The sequence below is a fragment of the Cetorhinus maximus genome, chromosome 8 (genome assembly GCF_964194155.1).
Source record: "Cetorhinus maximus chromosome 8, sCetMax3.hap1.1, whole genome shotgun sequence".
Classification (NCBI taxonomy): Eukaryota; Metazoa; Chordata; class Chondrichthyes; order Lamniformes; family Cetorhinidae; genus Cetorhinus; species Cetorhinus maximus.
The window spans coordinates 9,105,012-9,123,234 of record NC_135886.1 but is presented as its reverse complement, the minus strand read 5'-3'; the positions used below and the strand labels follow the sequence as shown (position 1 = coordinate 9,123,234).

Here is an 18,223-nt window from a genome sequence, read left to right as displayed (position 1 = left end):
ATTTAAATTCAATTCATAAAATCTGGAATTGAAAGCTAGCCTCAGTAACGGCGACCATGAAACTATCTTGAAATCTGGTCTGGCCTACATGTGGCTCCAGACCCACAGTAATGTGGTTGACTCTTAACTGCCCTGTTTAAGGGCAATTATGGGGTGGGAAACAAATGCTGGCCTCGCCAGCAACACCCACATCCCATTAAAGAATTAAAAAAAAATGACCAGGTAATCTGTTTTATGATGGTTGGTTGAGGAGTAGATGTTGGCCAGGACGCTGGGGATAACTCCCCTGCTCCTTTTCCTAATGGAGCCACGGGTTATTAGGGCCTCGGTTTAACATCTCATTCAAAAGGCAGCACCTCCAACAGTGCAGCACTCCCTCAATATCACACTGGAGTGTCAGCCTTGGTTTTTGCGCTCAAGCCCTGGAGTGGGACTTAAACCCAGAATCTTGTGACTCAGTGAGAACGCTATCAACTGAGCCATGGCTGACATAAAGCCATTAATCAACGTGTTTATCTATCTGATTCTAATGTAAAATATGTGAAGTGAACAGCTCCAGGGATATGCCCAAATACAGCTGTAACCCACGATTAGGGATAATCTCCTTGCCACCACCAACTATGTCTCCACAGATTTAAAGTGATTTGCAAAAGAAGCAGAAGTGAATATGAGAGAATGCTTTCTCGCGCAGCGAGAGGTTAGGGTCTGGAAAGCACTGCCTGGGAGTGTGACGGAGGCAGGTTCAATCGAGGCATTCAAAAGGGAATTAGACTGTTACCTGAAAAGGAAGAATGTGCAGGGTTATGGGGAGAAGGCAGGGGAATGGCAAGTGAATTGCTCACTCAAAGAGGTGGTGCAGACACAATGGGCTGAATGGCCTCTTCCACACTGTAACAATTCTGTGACCCTGGGGAGGGGTAGTGGTGGTATTAGGGTTGCTGACCCTCCCACTTTGTCCAGGAGCCTTTGGGAATAGAAACTTAATCTCTCAGGCACTGCTCCAAGCAATTAGGTAAAAGAGCAGAGCTTAGTACGTGAGGTTTGTGCTGGAATACTTCCTCTGTCCACCTATGTGAAACTGTAGGCAAAGGCACTCAATTACACCTGATCCAATCTTTAGGCAGGAAATTCAATAACACAGCAAACTGTGTTGTCACATGATCGAGTGTCATGCGACCAAATGTCATATGATGGGTTCAATGGTCCACAAATGGTCACTAATTGGCTGAGAGTGGATGATGTCATGGTCATGTGGATATTGCCTGGAGCTGGGGCTATGGGGGAGGCAGGGGGAATGGGATTATTTGAATTGCTCTACCTGGCATTGGCACAAGGAGCTGAATGGCCTCCTGTGCTGCACTCTAAAGGCCACGTGATTGGATGTCACATGATGAAATGACGTAAGCAGATGTCACACGACTAGCATCATGTGGATCAGATGTCATGTCATCACGTGTCACGTGTAGGGTGTCACATTATCAAGCATCACATGACTGAACCTTCAGGAATATGCCCAAATACAGTTGGCAAGCTAACATGACACAGACCAGGGTCTGAAGACGTTTGCTGTTAAATTTGCTCCGATCCTGTTTGCCTGTCACTCACCTGGTAAGCGGACATTCTTCACCAGAGCCTCTGTGGGTGGAATGCTGTAGATATTAACTGACAGAAGCTGTGCAGGTTTTAGCCGATGGCAGGTGTAGTATGTCAGACTCCACTGGGAAAGGAAAGATTACGGATCACATGTGTAGCCTCCTCTCTATTATAATTTAACACAATATCTACATGGCGGTTGATATCTCCGGGAGTTTTCCGGAAAGATCTGCTGAAACCATAGCAGTAGGTTTGCGGAAACCAGATGGAATGTAGGGAACACTGGCTTGGCAGTTCCTCCGGAATGTCTGTGGATCATCCGATTCCTGGGATGAGGAAAGGTTGAGCAGGATGGGCCTATGTTCAATGGAGTTTAGCAGAATGAGAGGTGATCTTGTTGAAACATAAGATTCTGAGCGGGGGTGGATGCTGGGAGGGGGAATCTAAGACTAGGGGACATGGTTTCAAGATAAAGGGTCACACATTTAAACGAGACTTGAGGACAAACTTCTTCTTTCTGAGTGTCATTAATCTTTGGCATTCTGTACCCCAGGGAACTAAGAAGACTGGGTTATTGGGCGTATTCACGGCTGAGTTAGACAAATTCGTAAACTATAGGGGAGTCAAGGGTTATGGGGAACAGGCACAGGAACAGGATAGTGGAGTGAAGCCAGGATGAGATTTCTATGATCGTGCTGAATGGTGGAGCAGGCATGAGGGCCATTTGGCCTATACCTGCGCCTATTTCTAACGTTCTTATGTATTGCCCAGAATAGAGCAGATGGTTGGGCAAATCCTGTCAGAGACACACTCGGGCCCTCCCATGATGAACCATACTCCCCCTCACTATATAAGTTAGCCCCCACTGAACTATGGCCCCAGCAACAATGAAAACCTTCAGATAAAAAGCAAATAAAGACTTACATTTATATAGTGCCTTTCACGATTTCAGGATGCCCTAAGGCACTCTACAGCCAATGAAGCACCTTTGAAGTGTCATCATTGTCCTGATGTAGGAAGCCCAGCAACTAGTTTGCTTCCACAAACAGCCATGTGATAAAAACCAGATAATCTGTTTCAGTGATGTTGTTTGAAGGATAAGTATTGGCCAGAACACCGACCAGAACTTCCCTGATCTTCTTGAAATAGTATCACAGGATTCTTTGCATCAACCTGACAGGGCAGAGAGGGCCTTGGTTTAACATCCCATCTGAAGGATGGCACATCTAGAATGTCAGCCTAGATTATATACTCAGGTTTTTAGAGTGGGTTTATGAGGTGAGGCTGCTGCCCATTGAGTTACAGCTGGTATCAAGATGCCTTGAGGAGACAAGAGGAGCCAGAGAAATTAATTAATAAAGGGATTGCTACTTACCAGTTCTCCTCGATGGTTGGTCTGTGCTGGGAATCCATTGATGTACCAGTATGTCACGCACTGTATCCACCCAGCTCGAGAGATGGCAATCACCGTCTTGTTGATAGAAATGAGGTTTGCTGAAGAAAAATTTGAAAATCAGTGAAAGAAGGATTTTTTCTGTCCTACTTTGAGAAAAAAAATCTGTTGTTATCCGTTTACGATCTGATAGATCCTTTATCTGGGCAGCATATTGATTTTTGGAGCAGGGAGATGGAAGAGAGGCTTGCTCTGTTCACTCCATACATTGACCTGGTATTGCAGTATCTCTGGGAATGGTGCTACTCCCCTTCAGAGGATTTGAACAACTGAAAATAACTTCATTCAAAACAAGAGCAAAATACCGCGCATGCTGGAAATCTCAAATAATCCCTGCTCCAATTTTGTTTCATTTTTCTTTCCGGTTGCTATTACTCTCCTTATTCTCTTCTTATTGCTTTCCCACGTTCTGCCCATGTATTGTTTTATTTTCCTCCCTCTAGTCCAGTCACGTGATCCTTCCCACCCTGAGGGTCCTCTCCGTAGATGTCAACTGGTCCTCAGCCAGACCAAACCACAACGCAGAAAGGAAACCCCCTCTTCCATGCCTACTGCCCACCCCCATCCTTCATCCCATCAATGACCAGGGTTTTGAATCTCTGGAATTTTCTACCCCAGAGAGCTGTGGATGGTCAATCGTTGAGTAGAGTCAAGACTGAGATCGACAGATTTTTGGACACCAAGGGAATCCAGTGATATGGGGATAGGGCAGGAAAGTAGAGTTGAGATAAGAGTTCATCCATGATGTTGTTGAATGGTGGAGCAGGCTCAAGTGTCCAAATGACCCGACTCCTACTCCTATTTCTTATGTTAGTCTGATACTGTGGGAAATCAACCTGAGGTTCAAAGTCAAAATCCGATGCTTAGTTTACCTGAATGATGAGGGTTATGAAAGGCAGCAAGCAACCTGTTCTGTCTAATGACCATTACATACTCACCTCAATGCCCCACCTGTCACTCTCTGCAATTACTCAGTAAAATTTAAAGTAAATGCCCTTGGTTGGTGGGATCCTGAGTCATGGACCTCAATTTTAACTTGGGTTTGAGCGTGGAGGTGACACACTCTATGACAGTAAGAGATGATACTGAAGAGATTTTAACAGCTCTGCCTTATTTCCTTGTTGCAGCATCGGACTCCAGCCGGTTGCCAGCAGGAAACATCACTGTGTTGGTTTGAGGGAATGGGATTTCAGGTGCATGAGCCTGCCATCAGGGAATCAAGGGAACAGTACCCATTGCTAAGGTAAGTAGTTTGGGGTGTGGGGGGCATGGGATCTGGAGGGGATTGTGGTTGGAAGGTAAGGGAAGGAAGCAGGGGAGGCTCAAGGTTTCTTGCAGTGGATGGAGGAGCCTCCTGGTAATACTGATCTTATTCTGGCTTCACTCCTGCTCATACTGATCTTATTCTGGCTTCACTCCTGCTCATACTGATCTTATTCTGGTCTCACTCCTGCTCATACTGATCTTATTCTAGTCTCACTCCTGCTCATACTGATCTTATTCTGGTCTCATTCCTGCTCATACTGATCTTATTCTGGCTTCACTCCTGCTCATACTGATCTTATTCTAGTCTCACTCCTGCTCAGACTGAGCTTATTCTGGTCTCACTCCTGCTCAAACTGATCTTATTCTAGTCTCACTCCTGCTCATACTGAGCTTATTCTGGCTTCACTCCTGCTCAAACTGAGCTTATTCTGGTCTCACTCCTGCTCAGGCTGAGCTTATTCTAGTCTCACTCCTGCTCAGACTGAGCTTATTCTGGCTTCACTCCTGCTCAAACTGAGCTTATTCTAGTCTCACTCCTGCTCAGACTGAGCTTATTCTGGTCTCACTCCTGCTCAAACTGAGCTTATTCTAGTCTCACTCCTGCTCAGACTGAGCTTATTCTGGCCTCACTCCTGCTCAAACTGAGCTTATTCTAGTCTCACTCCTGCTCAGACTGAGCTTATTCTGGCTTCACTCCTGCTCAAACTGATCTTATTCTGGTCTCACTCCTGCTCAGGCTGAACTTATTCTAGTCTCACTCCTGCTCAGACTGAGCTTATTCTGGCTTCACTCCTGCTCAAACTGAGCTTATTCTAGTCTCACTCCTGCTCAGACTGAGCTTATTCTGGTCTCACTCCTGCTCAAACTGAGCTTATTCTAGTCTCACTCCTGCTCAGACTGAGCTTATTCTGGCCTCACTCCTGCTCAAACTGAGCTTATTCTAGTCTCACTCCTGCTCAGACTGAGCTTATTCTGGTCTCACTCCTGCTCATACTGAGCTTATTCTGGCCTCACTCCTGCTCAGACTGAGCTTATTCTAGTCTCACTCCTGCTCAGACTGAGCTTATTCTGGCTTCACTCCTGCTCATACTGATCTTATTCTGGTCTCACTCCTGCTCATACTGAGCTTATTCTGGCCTCACTCCGGCTCGCTGCTAGCTTTCACTGGTGTGTTTGGCACTGTAAGTGAATGCCATGATCAGGACTTAAGATCATTCCTGGGGCACCTCAGGTACTGTATTGAAACAAAATGAACTGTATTCACTTTGTGTAAAGTCAAATTTGAACTGTAATGTAAAGTACATTTACAAATTTTATGAACAAAGTATATTTGTGGAGAAAAATATCTGTTTTTTGTCAGTTTATTGTCTGATAGGTCCTTTATCTGGGCAGCATATTGATTTTTGGAGCAGGGAGATGGAAGAGGGGCTTGCTCTGTTCACTCCATACATTGACCTGGTATTGCAGTATCTCTGGGAATGGTGCTACTCCCCTTCGGAGGATTTGAACAATTAGAAATGGCTTCATTCAAAACAAGAGCAAAATACTGCGCATGCTGGAAATTTCAAATAATCTCTGCTCCAATTTTGTTTTGTTTTTCTTTGCAGCTTTCAATTTCACTCTCCTTTTTCTCTTCTTTTTGTTTTCTCACATTCTGCTATTCACATCACCTCTATACGCATCTTTTGTTTCTTTACCTGTCTCATTACCACTCCCCTTGGCCTTACACCACCAATTCTGCTGTCAGTAAACCTTTCATGTCTTTCACCCTGTCACAGACATTCCCCTTTGTTCTTTTGCCACCCTTCCAAGGTCTGGACCTCGTGTAAAACCCCTCAGGCTATGTGCACCAGAGAGGCTTTGACATGAAAAGTAAATCTCAATTGTAAATATAACCTGGAATGAGGCAGCTCATATACTGTAACTGAAAGAAGTTGAACTGTATCACACTTTATGTAATGTCAAATTTGAGCTGTTTTGTAATACACTTCTACAAATGTTATGAATTATGCTGAAAAAATACTGTCAAAGCTTTTTATCTTAGACTTATCAAATTCAGTAACAATTATTGTTGACCTCTGAGATTTGGTACTCTTGCGATTTTGTTCTGATGAGTCCAAGATGAAAAGCTTTGACAGCATGTCTCTTTTCAGCAATACTCAAGTGCTGTACTACCAAGCGACTATTTATTATGAATAAAACTTGTTTATGAAAAATAAAAGTTAAAATCATGCTGAATTTCACATCTAACTGAGACCCACAGCTGTCTATTGTGGGTGCCGGTCCCAAGACTGTTTCCCCCTGCTCCCTACTGGGGATGGGTTCGAGACTGGAAACTGTCCCGACTTCTGTTCCCCGCCACCCCCCCACCCGACCCCCCGACCCCAAAGGAAAATCCGGCACAGAGTGTCAGGCAACACCAGGACTGAGGGAAGCCACGATTGAGGCCAATCAATGGAGTATCACATTGAGCAGGGGCTGGAGGTAATCATGTCTGAAGCTGGTGGCTTGGAGCATCCAGCGTGACATGAGAACGCTATGTAGTTTGGATTGCAAAGCATTCAGCAGGGCAAAATCTGTACAAGCTACAGCAAACTGGGAAGGGTCCTTCTTTCTATTTCCCATCGTTATTACCATCAGCTGAATAGGTGAAGTTAATCTCCAGCACTGGCCCGACCCCCTTCAGCAGAACAATGTGGATATTTGTGTTTCGCGGCGGTGAGAGAGGCCAGGTATCCTGGTAGTCGGGCAGACAGTCTCCTAGTGAAATAAAGAGGAGTGTGTGAGACAGGAAAAGGCAATCCTCACAGCAGCTCCTGCATTAAAAATGTGTAATCTTAAACCCCGCCCCCTCCTAGATTGGGCTTGTAATCCCCCAAGTATAGAAGCTTATGGGGTGGTCTAATTGAGGGGTTAACGATAATTAAAAGAGTTGACAGGATGGATAGAGAAAAATCATTTCCTCTAGTGGGGGAGGGGGCGCGGGGAGAATGTAACAAGGGGGCTTAACCTTAAAATTAGAGCCAAGGTGTTCAAGTGTGATATCAGAAAGCACCTCTTCACACAAAAGGTAATGGAAATCTGGAACTCTCTCCCCTAAAAGGTCGCTGAGAAAGGGGTTTTTGTGATGTTGATTGAGGTGTAGATATTGGCCAGGACACTGGGGGGAACTCCCCTCCTCTTCTTCAAAATGGTGCCATGGGATCTTTTCCATCCACCCATGCAGGCAGATGGGGCTTTACTGTGTCATGATTCACTGGGGATAGTGCGCTGCAGTGTCAAGCCCCACTGCTCCCCGAGCTGAGAGAAATGTGCCAAGTTTAATCAGCCCACCAAATTGCCCCAATTCTACCTAACTGTTTAATTTAGGTTAAAAAAATATGAGCACCAGGTTTGTAAACTTAACAAGTAAATAATTATTAAACAAATTGTCTGTAACCTGTGGCAAAAGAAAGAAATAAGAGCTGCTAATTTTTAACTCTATAACTCAAACACACACACACACACACACACACACACACACACACAAAACATGAATTTTAAGGGTGAGATAAGACAGTTCAATACACCAATCCGGGTTCAGGATTAGATGAGTTGACTTTAGCTGGTAAAAGTAGGGAAAATCCTAGCATATTCTATAAGCATATCAATGGGAAGAGGATAACCAGGGAAAGAGTAGGGCCCATTAGGGACCAAGGGGGCAATCTATGGGTGGAGCCAGAGGACATCGGTAGAGTGTTGAACGAATACTTCACATCCATCTTCACCCAAGAGAAAGAGGATAAAGGTATCGAACTCGGGGAGAGAGACTGCGAGGTTCTTGAGCAAATTGATATAGGGAGTGACAAGGTATTGGAGGTGTTGGCAGGCTTAAAAGCAGACAAATCTCCAGGTCCGGATTTGTGTCCCAGGCTGCTGAGAGAGGCAAGGGAGGAGCAGAGGCTCTGGCCCAAATTTTTAATTCCTCTCTGGCCATGGGAGAGGTGCCAGAGGACTGGAGAACAGCTAATGTGGTTCCACTATTTAAGAAGGGTTGTAGAGGGAAGCCAGGGAACTACAGGCCAGTGAGTCTCACGTCAGTGGTAGGGAAACTATTGGAGAAAATTCTGAAGAGAATCTATCTCCACTTGGAGAGGCAAGGTTTGATCAGAGATAGTCAGCATAGCTTTGTCAGAGGGTGGTTAAGCCTAACAAATTTGATTGAGTTTTTTGAGGAGGTGACCAGGTGTGTAGTTGATGTAGTTTATATGGATTTTAGCAAAGCCTTTGACAAGGTCCCGCATGGGAGACTTATAAAGAAGGCAAATGCACATGGGATACAGGGTAATTTGATAAGGTGGATTCAAAATTAGCTTAGTTGTAGGAGACAGAGGGTGATGACAGATTGATGCTTTAGTGACTGGAAGCCAGTGTCCAGTGGCGTACCACAGGGACCTGTGCTGGGTCCCCTATTATTCGTCATTTATATAAATAACATAGATGACTATGTGGGGGATGGTAGGATTAGTAAGTTTGTGGATGACACCAAGATTGGCCGGGTGGTTAACGGTGAGGTTGAGTGTCTTGGGCTACAGGAAGATATAGACGGGATGGTCAAATGGGCAGATAAGTGACAGATGGAATTTAACCCTGAAAAGTGTGCGGTGATACACTTTGGAAGGAGTAATTTGACAAGGAAGTATTCAATTAACGGCATGACACTAGGAAGTTCTGAGGAACAAAGGGACCTTGGCATGCGTGTCCATAGATCTCTGAAGGCAGAGGGGCACGCTAGTGGGGTGGTGAAAAAGGCATATGGGACACTTGCCTTTATCAATCGAGGCATAGATTATAAAAGTAGGGCCGTCACGTTGGAGTTGTATAGAACCTTGGTGAGGCCACAGCTGGAGTACTGTGTGCAGTTCTGGTCGCCACATTATAGGAAGGATGTGATTGCACTGGAGGGGGTGCAGAGGAGATTCACCAGGATGTTGCCTGGGATGAAACATTTAAGTTATGAAGAGAGGTTGGATAGACTTGGGTTGTTTTCAATGAAGCAGAGAAGACTAAGGGGTGACCTGATCGAGGTGTACAAGATTATGAGGGGCATGGACAGGGTGGATAGGGGGCAGCTGTTCCCCTTAGTTGAAGGGTCAGTCACGAGGGGACTCAAGTTCAAGGTGAGGGGCAGGACGCTTAGGGGGGATATGAGGAAAACCTTTTTTACCCAGAGGGTGGTGACGGTCTGGAATGCACTACCTGGGAGGGTGGTGGAGGCAGGTTGCCTCACATCCTTTAAAAAGTACCTGGATGAGCACTTGGCACGTCATAACATTCAAGGCTGGGCCAAGTGCTGGTAAATGGGATTAAATAGGTAGGTCAGGTGTTTCCCATGTGTTGGTGCAGACTCGATGGGCCGAAGGGTCTCTTCTGCACTCTGTGATTCTGTGATTGCTTTCTTCCAAATTCCTTGCAGGTTGTTGTGGCTGACACCAGGTGGTCTCCCAGCACTTGCAGTCTGTGGTTCTCTTGTTGAAACTTGCTTTTAATGACTCTACTGGCGTTTTCCCCCCTATTTCTCCTGACTGGGTTTTCTCAAAGAAAGCAGGATACAGCGAAGTGAAGAATAGCCAGCTAGCTACTATGACAGGATTACTGGAGTCTTACAAATCACAGGAGAGAGAGGTTTCAGGTCTTTCCCCTTTTCAGGCTAAGAGCTGATCTACTGCATTATCCTCACACAGAACCTGGTCATTTGGTCAGGAACCAATCAAAACGCCATTGCAAGGCAGTCCCCTCTTAAACCAGGTCTCCTTTCCTGCACCATTCAGTCCACCCCGGCACACACTGTTCCAGGGAATAGCAACATTGTAGATTTTCTTCTTACTCCAGCTCTTTTAAGCTGCAGCCATGGTAGTTTTTAAAGCCACAGTCCAAGAAAAAAAATGTTCTTTACAAGTTTGACATCTCATCTGAAAGATGACACATCGAACAGTGTAGCACTCCTTCAGTGCTCCACCGGAATATCAGCCTTGATTTTTGTTCTCACGCTTTGGAGTAGGACTTCAACCTGTAACCTTGTGATTCAGAGGCAAGGGTGCTACCAACGGAGCTACTCTGATCAAACACTCCAGTCTCTGGTCAGTTTGCTGATGTTCCCCACGCAAAATAGGCGGATATCACAATTGCTACCAGAGCTACCTGGGGAGTTCCTGCTCCTGAATATAGCCCAGTGACTTCAGCTGGAAAAGCTGTATGAAAGCATCATGGAAGGACAGATCAGACTAGTCTGTAGATTCTAGCCTCCAACCCCACAGGCCAATTTCCTGCTGATACTCACTGTCAATTTCAGCCATCTCAGGGCATCCCAAAGCGCACTGAAATTAACGAAATACTTTTGAAGTGTAATCACTGTTGTAATGCAGGTAATTTCCATAACTGACCACAAAACTCAAGCCGTTCAGTTCTCATGTTGGTGTTACATTAACTTTCCATTTGCCTGGATGAGTGCAGCTCCAACAACACTTAAGAAGCTCGACAAAGCTCGATTCAGGACAAAGCAGCCCCCTTTATTGGCATCCCATCCACCACCTTCAACATTCGTTCCCTCCACCACCGACATACAGTGGCAGCAGTGTGTATCTTCTATAAGATGCACTGCAGCAACTCACCAAGGCTCCTTCCACAGCACCTATAACCTCTATCACCTAGAAGGGCAGGGGCAGCTGATGCATGGGAACACCACCACGTGCAAGTTCCCCTCCAAGACACTCACCATCCTGCCTTGGAACTATATCGCTGTTTCTCCACTGTCGCTGAACTCCCTTCCTAACAGCAATGTGGGTGTACCTAAACCACAAGGACTGCAGTGGTTCAAGAAGGCAGCTCACCACCACCTTCTCAAGGGCAATTAGGGTTGGGCAATAAATGCTGGCCTAGCCAGTGAAGCCCACATCCCGTGAACAAATACAGCAATAAAAAATAAAACTGATCTTAGCTGAGTTGCTGGCAAGTGCGCAAGTGGCCTGCAAATGTATACCCTTTGGATGAGGAGCAGAAGCATCAGCCAACACTCCGCAGTGGAACCCCACTTAGAAGAGGTGATAGAGAATCGGCATCCACCTTCGACATCGCTCCCAATGGACTTCAATGGAAATAGGAATGTGAGGAGATGTAAAATGGCTGCCGACTCTCTATCTCTCATTTTCCACAAGGTCAAAATGAGAATTGGATGAGGATTTGTGCACACAGGTGTACATTCTTCAATTCTAATGCTCCACTGACTGTTTTCCTCTGTTCCCCTTGTGTGACAAAGCAATGAAGCATTAACGCCGTGTTACTTATAATGAAAAAAGCAAAAACGAATCATCTCACCACCAAACATACCTTTAATAACTCGGCAGGGAAGATTCTGCAAATAGACAAATGACAAACAGAGCATTAGATGATTAGATAACACACAGTTTTCCATTTGTTAAAACTGATTCTGTTGGTTAGGGTGTGTTATGTCGGTTATACAATGCTGGAAATACAAAGCTTGTTAAGAGTTAAAAAAAGGAAAGACTTGTATTTATACAGCGCCCTTCATGACTGCTGGATGTCTCAAAGCACTTTGCAGCCAAGGAAGTACTTTTGGAAGTGTAGTCACTGTTGTAATATGGGAAATGTGGGGGCCAATATGTGCACAGCAAACTCCCACAAACAGCAATATAATAACGACCAGATAATCCCCTGCTGTTCTTTGAAATAGTCTCACAGGGTCTTCTGAAATTACCCAAGGATATGGGGCCTTGCCTTAATGTCTGATCTGAAAGATGGCACCTCTAAGAGTACTGAACTATCAGCCTTGATTTTGGTGCTCAAGTCCTGGAGTGGGACTTGAACCCAGAACCTTACGACTTAGAGATGTGAGTGCCACCAACTGAGCCATGGCTGACACTGTTAGTCAAGGTTGCTGTCGCTCCTTGTAAGTTTAGCAACAAACATCAGATTTTCCACTATGCAGTTGCTGACTGTACAGAGACTTTCACAGCTGTTTAAGCTGTGTTTTGCTGTTCACAACCACTGCTGTTGCTGCTAATGTCGTCTCAAATTCAGTAAATTAGGATTGGGTAATTAATGCTGGCCTTGAAAGCAACTCACGCTTTCCAGGAATGAAATTGCTTTGAAGTTTGCTAGCCTGAAGAAGATTTCCAATGTATGAAAGCAATCCTGTCCTATACATCATTATGAACATGTGATGGAATACTCTCCACTTTCCTGGACAAGTGCAGCTGCAACAACATTCAAGAGCTCAACACCACCCAGGACAAAGCAGTCTGCATGACCAGCACTCCATCCACCACCTTAATATTGTGCATGGTCGCAGCAGTGTGTGCCATCTACAAGATGCACTGCAGCAACTTGCCAAGACTCCTTCACAGCACCTTCCAAGCCCATGACCTCTACCACCTAGAGGTCAAGGGGAGCAGATGCTTGGGAACACCACCACCTGTATGTTCCCCTCCAAGTCACACACCATCCTGACTTGGAAATATATCACTGTTCCTTCACTGCTGGCTGGGTCAAAATCCTGGATCTCCCTCCCTAACAGCACAGTGGGCGTACCTACATCACATGGACTGCAGCGGTTCAAGAAGGTGGTTCACCACCACCTTCTCAAGGGCAGTTAGGGATGGGCAATAAATGCTGGCCTAGCCAGAGATGATCAAACCCTGTAATGAATAGAAAAAAAAGCACTGAGCCCACAGTGTGGTGTTACATCAGCATTATGACCTGGGAAGCACCAGCCACATCTTCCACTCTCTCGCTGACATGTACATAAAACCTCTTGGTAACTTCTTACAACATGGTAGCTGCTGAAAGCAGCTCAATTGGAGTAGATTGCCCCATTTGGAGAGCTGGTGCCAGCACAGTCACGATGGGCCAATTGGCCTCCTCCTGTGCTGTCATTTCTATGACTCGAAAATGCGAACACCTCAAGACGTGCTTTGATCTGAATTTTTCTGGCGTGGTTAAGAGGTGGAAACCTAAGTGCTTGAATCAGAAAGGGAGCAGAGTCTGAATAATCATATTGGCTAGGACCTGGAGATGGAATCTTCACTGAACACCAGAGAAAATATTAAAGACATCCCCACGCTCTCAACTCCCATGGGAGTGAAATATTAATTGAAAAATTAAAGGGAGGTGCAAAACATTGTAATCATTGGCTTTGAAATTACCTTTGTGTTCTGCTTGGAAAATGCTGTAACCCCGGCAGGGTGAGTCAGACCTTGGGACAACTCCAGGAATAATGAATCCCCACCCCTTTAACTATCTGTCAAAATGTTCTGTGCACTTGAGAGGTGAGGTGGGCAGCACAGCTTCCCATAAATGGGGTGGGGGGTGAGAATGCTAAGAAGCCATGCAACTGAGAGCAAGATGCCAGTTAAGATACTTTCCAAAATGTCCTCTCTTTATGATACTGGGACTCCTGTCTCCAGTAGGGGATTAAATGGTTTAAGAAGCTGGTTTCGCTTGTGAAATCTATAAGCAAACAGGGCAGTTCACAAAATAAAGGCACTTTCTCATTTTAAAGACAAAATCTTCAGGGGTGTCTCAGGCCAATGAACATCTCATTTCCCCACCTCCCCCCAACCTGCTCCCCAAACCCTTCAATTTCTGAAAATTTATTTTTGGGATGTGGGCGTCACTGGCTGGGCCAGCATTTATTGCCCATCCCTAATTGCCCTTGAGAAGGTGGTGGTGAGCCATCTTCTTGAACCGATGCAGTCCATGTGGTGTAGGTACATCCACAGTGCTGTTAGGGAGGAGGGTGTTCCAGGCCTTTGATCCAACTACAGTGAAGGAACGGCGATATATTTCCAAGTCAGGATGGTGTGTGGCTTGGAGGGGAACACCCAGGTGGTGATGTTGTCAAGATATAATAATGTCTATAATGTTATTGCAAATTATTTTATAATAGAGTTCTAGTGGTGTGTGTGTCTGTGTGTGTCTGTGTCTTAATTGGATTAAAGCCAGCTGGGCTAGAGGCTTTGATGTATAGAAGAGAAGTTGGTTTGAAATGTTAATCAGGTAAACATAGGATAGTTGGAAGGTGAAGTGTAAAGAGGGCAATTTGCATTTTTAAATAAACCATTCAAAAGAATGGGTGAAGTATCACACCTAGCCAGAAGAAGCCAAACAATGTGTTTACTTTTTCCTAAGCTTACTAATAAACTTGATGCTATGAAAGGGTTTTATTGTTAGAAGAGGTAAAGTTCAAAAAACTTAGTGATACAATGAGAATTTGCATTCAAAGAGGAAAATATGTATAAAGGAAGAGAAAGCTGTTGGTAAAAGGAGAGGGATTCTAAGGTCTAAAGCCTTCAGCCTGTAAGCCTCAAGTGGTTGTCTGCAAGGACCCAGAGCTGAAAGAAACTCATTTTGAATCCGACTGTCCAGAGTGTGCTTTGCCAGGGGTCTGTTTAAATCTATGTGTTTTACTGTTGCCTTAATGGAGGTGTAACTAAAAGTCTGATTAATTAGGGAATCTTTGGAAGTTATTATGGTAGTAATTTGTAGACATATGTAAGTGCTTACAATCTTTTAATTATTAAATGTTTAATTTAGCTTTATAAAAACCCCATGAGATTCGGTGTTCTTATTATAACTGAATTCAAAACCTGCATCTCAAAACATACAAATTGCAAAAATTGGCTATGGCAGTTGTTTCAAGTTTCCCTCTGAGATTTGAGCAGCTCAGCATTTACCATCAGCTGTGTCATAATAATGTTTCCTGTGCATCTGCTGCCCTTGTCCTTCTAGGTGGTAGAGGCCGTGGGTTAGGAAGGTGCTGTCGAAGGAGCCTTGGCGATTTGCTGCAGTGCATTTGGTAGATGTTACGCTCTGCACCAACAGCATTTCAAGCAACTAATTCCCCTTTAAAAGAATTTACAGGTGCCTAACCTAAATATTTAAAAGCCCACGATCCTGGGAACTGTACTCTTGTCATGTTGGAAAGAAAAGTGCAAATTGTTGCTGAAATATTAAACCATCTCTTTCAGTGGCTGATCCACCTGCTGTGGGGTTAGAATATTGCAACACTTCCCCTCTCATTTCTGTTGAGCGGGGGACATCTACACTGGGGGTTTTAGACGGCAAATCATTTCATTTTACTTAAAAACTTCATGGACTACCTGAAGGTCATTGTTTTACAACTCTTTGCAGTTCTGCATGGGCACAGCCAAATCCCAAAAGTCAAATCATTTCTTTTTCCGGACAGAACAAGGAACAGAAACTCTCAGTATAACCAGGCGGTCTTGGCACAGAGAACCCGTCAGCAACATCATTCCGCACCGCATCCATAAAAGGTTTAACAACATTCAGGAGAATTGCGATGCCTGACAGGCTGGAATTGACACATTTCTGGGAGGAGGTTATCTGTGAATCTTGGGTTGGCCGCGAGTTGACACATCAGTAAAGATCTTACAATCTGCAACACCCTCAGCGTTTGACATTTATTTGTTGAATTCTGAAGCAAGCCCTTCATGAGAAAAGAGTAAAGGTTCTTACCGGCTGTGAGCAGTCTTGAGTGCAGCTCTCCACAGTTCTGTTGGAGACTGCTAGGGTTTCGTAAGTGCTCCTGCCTGCCAGTCTCGGAGCAACCAGTGCGATGGCCAGCAGAATAAAATAACATGCAGGTGGGAGCATTCTCCCCAGCATCGATATTCCACTGGGCACGGGTCTGCACATAGTCCTCGCCGCTCAGCCAAGGTGAAAGGAGCGCTGGTGGGACAGGGAGAACAGCTGATAAGAACCAAAGCCCAGCGGCTGGGGAAACCTGCAGAGAAAGCAAAGAAGAGAAATAGCAAAACCCCGTGCTGCTCCCTTGTTGGAGAGATTCTCTCTTTGAGATTTTCTTAAACTCTTGGCGGCGATGCAAACACTTTAATCCCACCCATTTATTCACCAAGGTGTGTAGTTGCCCGAGGCTGTTCCTGCACCCATAATAATGACATCTTTGCCACTGGCATGTCTTGCATTTTTTACCACATGTTGATGTCGGAGATGTGGAGAGGGAGGGATGAGAACCCTACACCAATGTATGAGGCGGCTTCACACACTCCTGCTGAAACAGACATCCCTGGGGATACATGTCTACAAATTGTTGAACGTGGCAGGGAAGGTTGAGAAAGTGGTTAAAACTGCACATGGGATTCTGGCCTTTACAAATAGAGAATAAAAGCATGGAACAGTCTCTTGGTAGCACAGAACTTGAATATTGTTGAAAAAGAGAGACATGTTGCTGAAGCTTTTCGTCTTGCACTCATCAGGACAAAAGCAAGAATGGCAAATTTCAAACGATCGCAACAATTTACACTACAGGAGAAAAGGGGGCTGACTGGCTGGTTGACAAGCCTACCCTGATTGGTTGAGGTGTTGCCATGGCAGGCTCCCCAGCTCCCGGGTAATTCAACAAAGGCGCAAGTCTTGAACACATTCCTTTTGTTTGCAGAGAACGTGTCCCTATGTATGAATGTATGTCGCTTTTAGTAAGTGTAAATGAGCCATGTTACGAGCTCAACTGATTGTTTTAGATTGGTTCTTAGTGTAGCTATTAGCGCACTCAGGATTGTTCAGCGGGTGCTAATTGGAGCAGTGCATTGAACGGCCAATCAGGGCACTGAAAGAACGACCAGCCAGAGCAGCCAAAAGCTGTTCTGTTGACGAACGCTTTGCAAAAAAATTCGCATCCCGGCAGTCTCCGCTTGGCAGCTGCCATTGCTGCCTCAGAGCTTATGACCCCAAAGACTTGGCCGGGGTTGTGACCCACAGGTTTGGGAACCCCTGCTCTGTGGTTTTGCTGCTCCTTGTGACTTTTCTCCTGCAATAGTGACCTTGAGATTAACCTTTGATTTCTGATTGCTCCAGTTTAATCCTAGGGGGTTGGTAACTAGAGAATCTATTAAGACACCGTATCAATGCAGGTTGTTTTCTTCATAGGTCTGCAACCCTAGCATGAGAGGAAAAGGTTGAGTATTTCTGATTGGTGTTATGGTTGAACAAGAACAATGAACATCCTATATCAGCACTCTGTACCATATTGTTTAGTATCATTGTATTTAAATCTTACAGTAACATGAAAAAGTCATATTCATCTAAAGCTCCTGTGTTCTATTTTCTGATCCTGGTGTGAGAAGGGCCTGCACAAGGCAGCCTTATGTACAAAACGTTCATTAGTCCAGAACTGCACTGTACAGACAGAGGCCATTCAGCCCATTATGTCTATGCTGGCTCTTTGAACGAGCAATTCACTGTAGCCCTGCTCAACCCGTGCTCCTTCCCCAATTTCTGCAAGTGAGAAGAAAATGAACACAGCCGCCGTGTCAGCCGATCGCTAACATCATCACTTTATGATGGAGGAGCTATGTTATTTTTTGGGTAACCTACTCTTCCGCGATATTAGCAGTTGAATGCTTAGCACATTCGCATGACTTTTCTCAGGCCAGTGTTTTTAACTGAGGCGTTATTATTACACTGATTAACACAACTTTTAAAAGAGTGGAAAGGGGAATATCACCTGAAAATGCTGACATTACTAACAGCCTCCCATTCCCCCAACTAACATTTCTTTCCAAGCATGGGGCTGCTTCTTGATATAGTCCTTGCAGGTTAATGATGCGCTGCGGTCTCATAAAGAATGTATATCTGTTAGCAATTTTTACATAGAGTGTAGAGCAGAGGCTTTTATCCTAGAGATCACGAAGAGATAGTGATATACTGTACGTCCAAATTGGAATGGTGTGTGACTTAGAGGTAATGGTGTTCCCCATGCATTAAATACAAGGTTGGGAAAAAGTAAATCTTGCATTTATATACCACCTTTTATGACCACTGAACGTCTCAAAGAGCTTTATTACCAACGAAGTACTTTTGAAGTGTAGTCACTGT

General features: G+C 44.9%; 2 protein-coding genes and 2 pseudogenes across 3 annotated transcripts in view; 3 read left to right on the top strand and 1 right to left on the bottom strand.

The window, feature by feature from the left end:
• Positions 1 to 16,137, bottom strand: part of LOC144683240 (interleukin-17 receptor A-like) — a 55,779-nt gene extending 39,642 nt beyond the window's left edge. For both annotated transcript variants that reach the window (XM_078546198.1, XM_078546199.1), the window contains exons 1-5: positions 15,845 to 16,137; positions 11,678 to 11,702; positions 6,947 to 7,072; positions 2,969 to 3,087; positions 1,606 to 1,717 (exon numbers count right to left, since the gene is read on the bottom strand). In XM_078546198.1, the coding sequence (XP_078402324.1) occupies positions 1,606 to 1,717; positions 2,969 to 3,087; positions 6,947 to 7,072; positions 11,678 to 11,702; positions 15,845 to 16,024 (562 nt within the window). In that variant the 5' untranslated portion in view covers positions 16,025 to 16,137. The remainder of the gene's footprint in view (positions 1 to 1,605; positions 1,718 to 2,968; positions 3,088 to 6,946; positions 7,073 to 11,677; positions 11,703 to 15,844) is intronic.
• On the top strand, positions 3,121 to 3,296 carry LOC144684099 (U2 spliceosomal RNA; annotated as a pseudogene).
• LOC144684098 (U2 spliceosomal RNA) lies at positions 5,639 to 5,804 on the top strand (annotated as a pseudogene).
• A 463-nt stretch (positions 16,138 to 16,600) lies between the features above and the next one.
• rbbp5 (retinoblastoma binding protein 5) overlaps positions 16,601 to 18,223 on the top strand; it is a 36,995-nt gene continuing 35,372 nt past the window's right edge. Inside the window, exon 1 of the mRNA XM_078546407.1 lies at positions 16,601 to 16,739. The gene's annotated coding sequence lies outside the window, so the exon portion shown is untranslated. The remainder of the gene's footprint in view (positions 16,740 to 18,223) is intronic.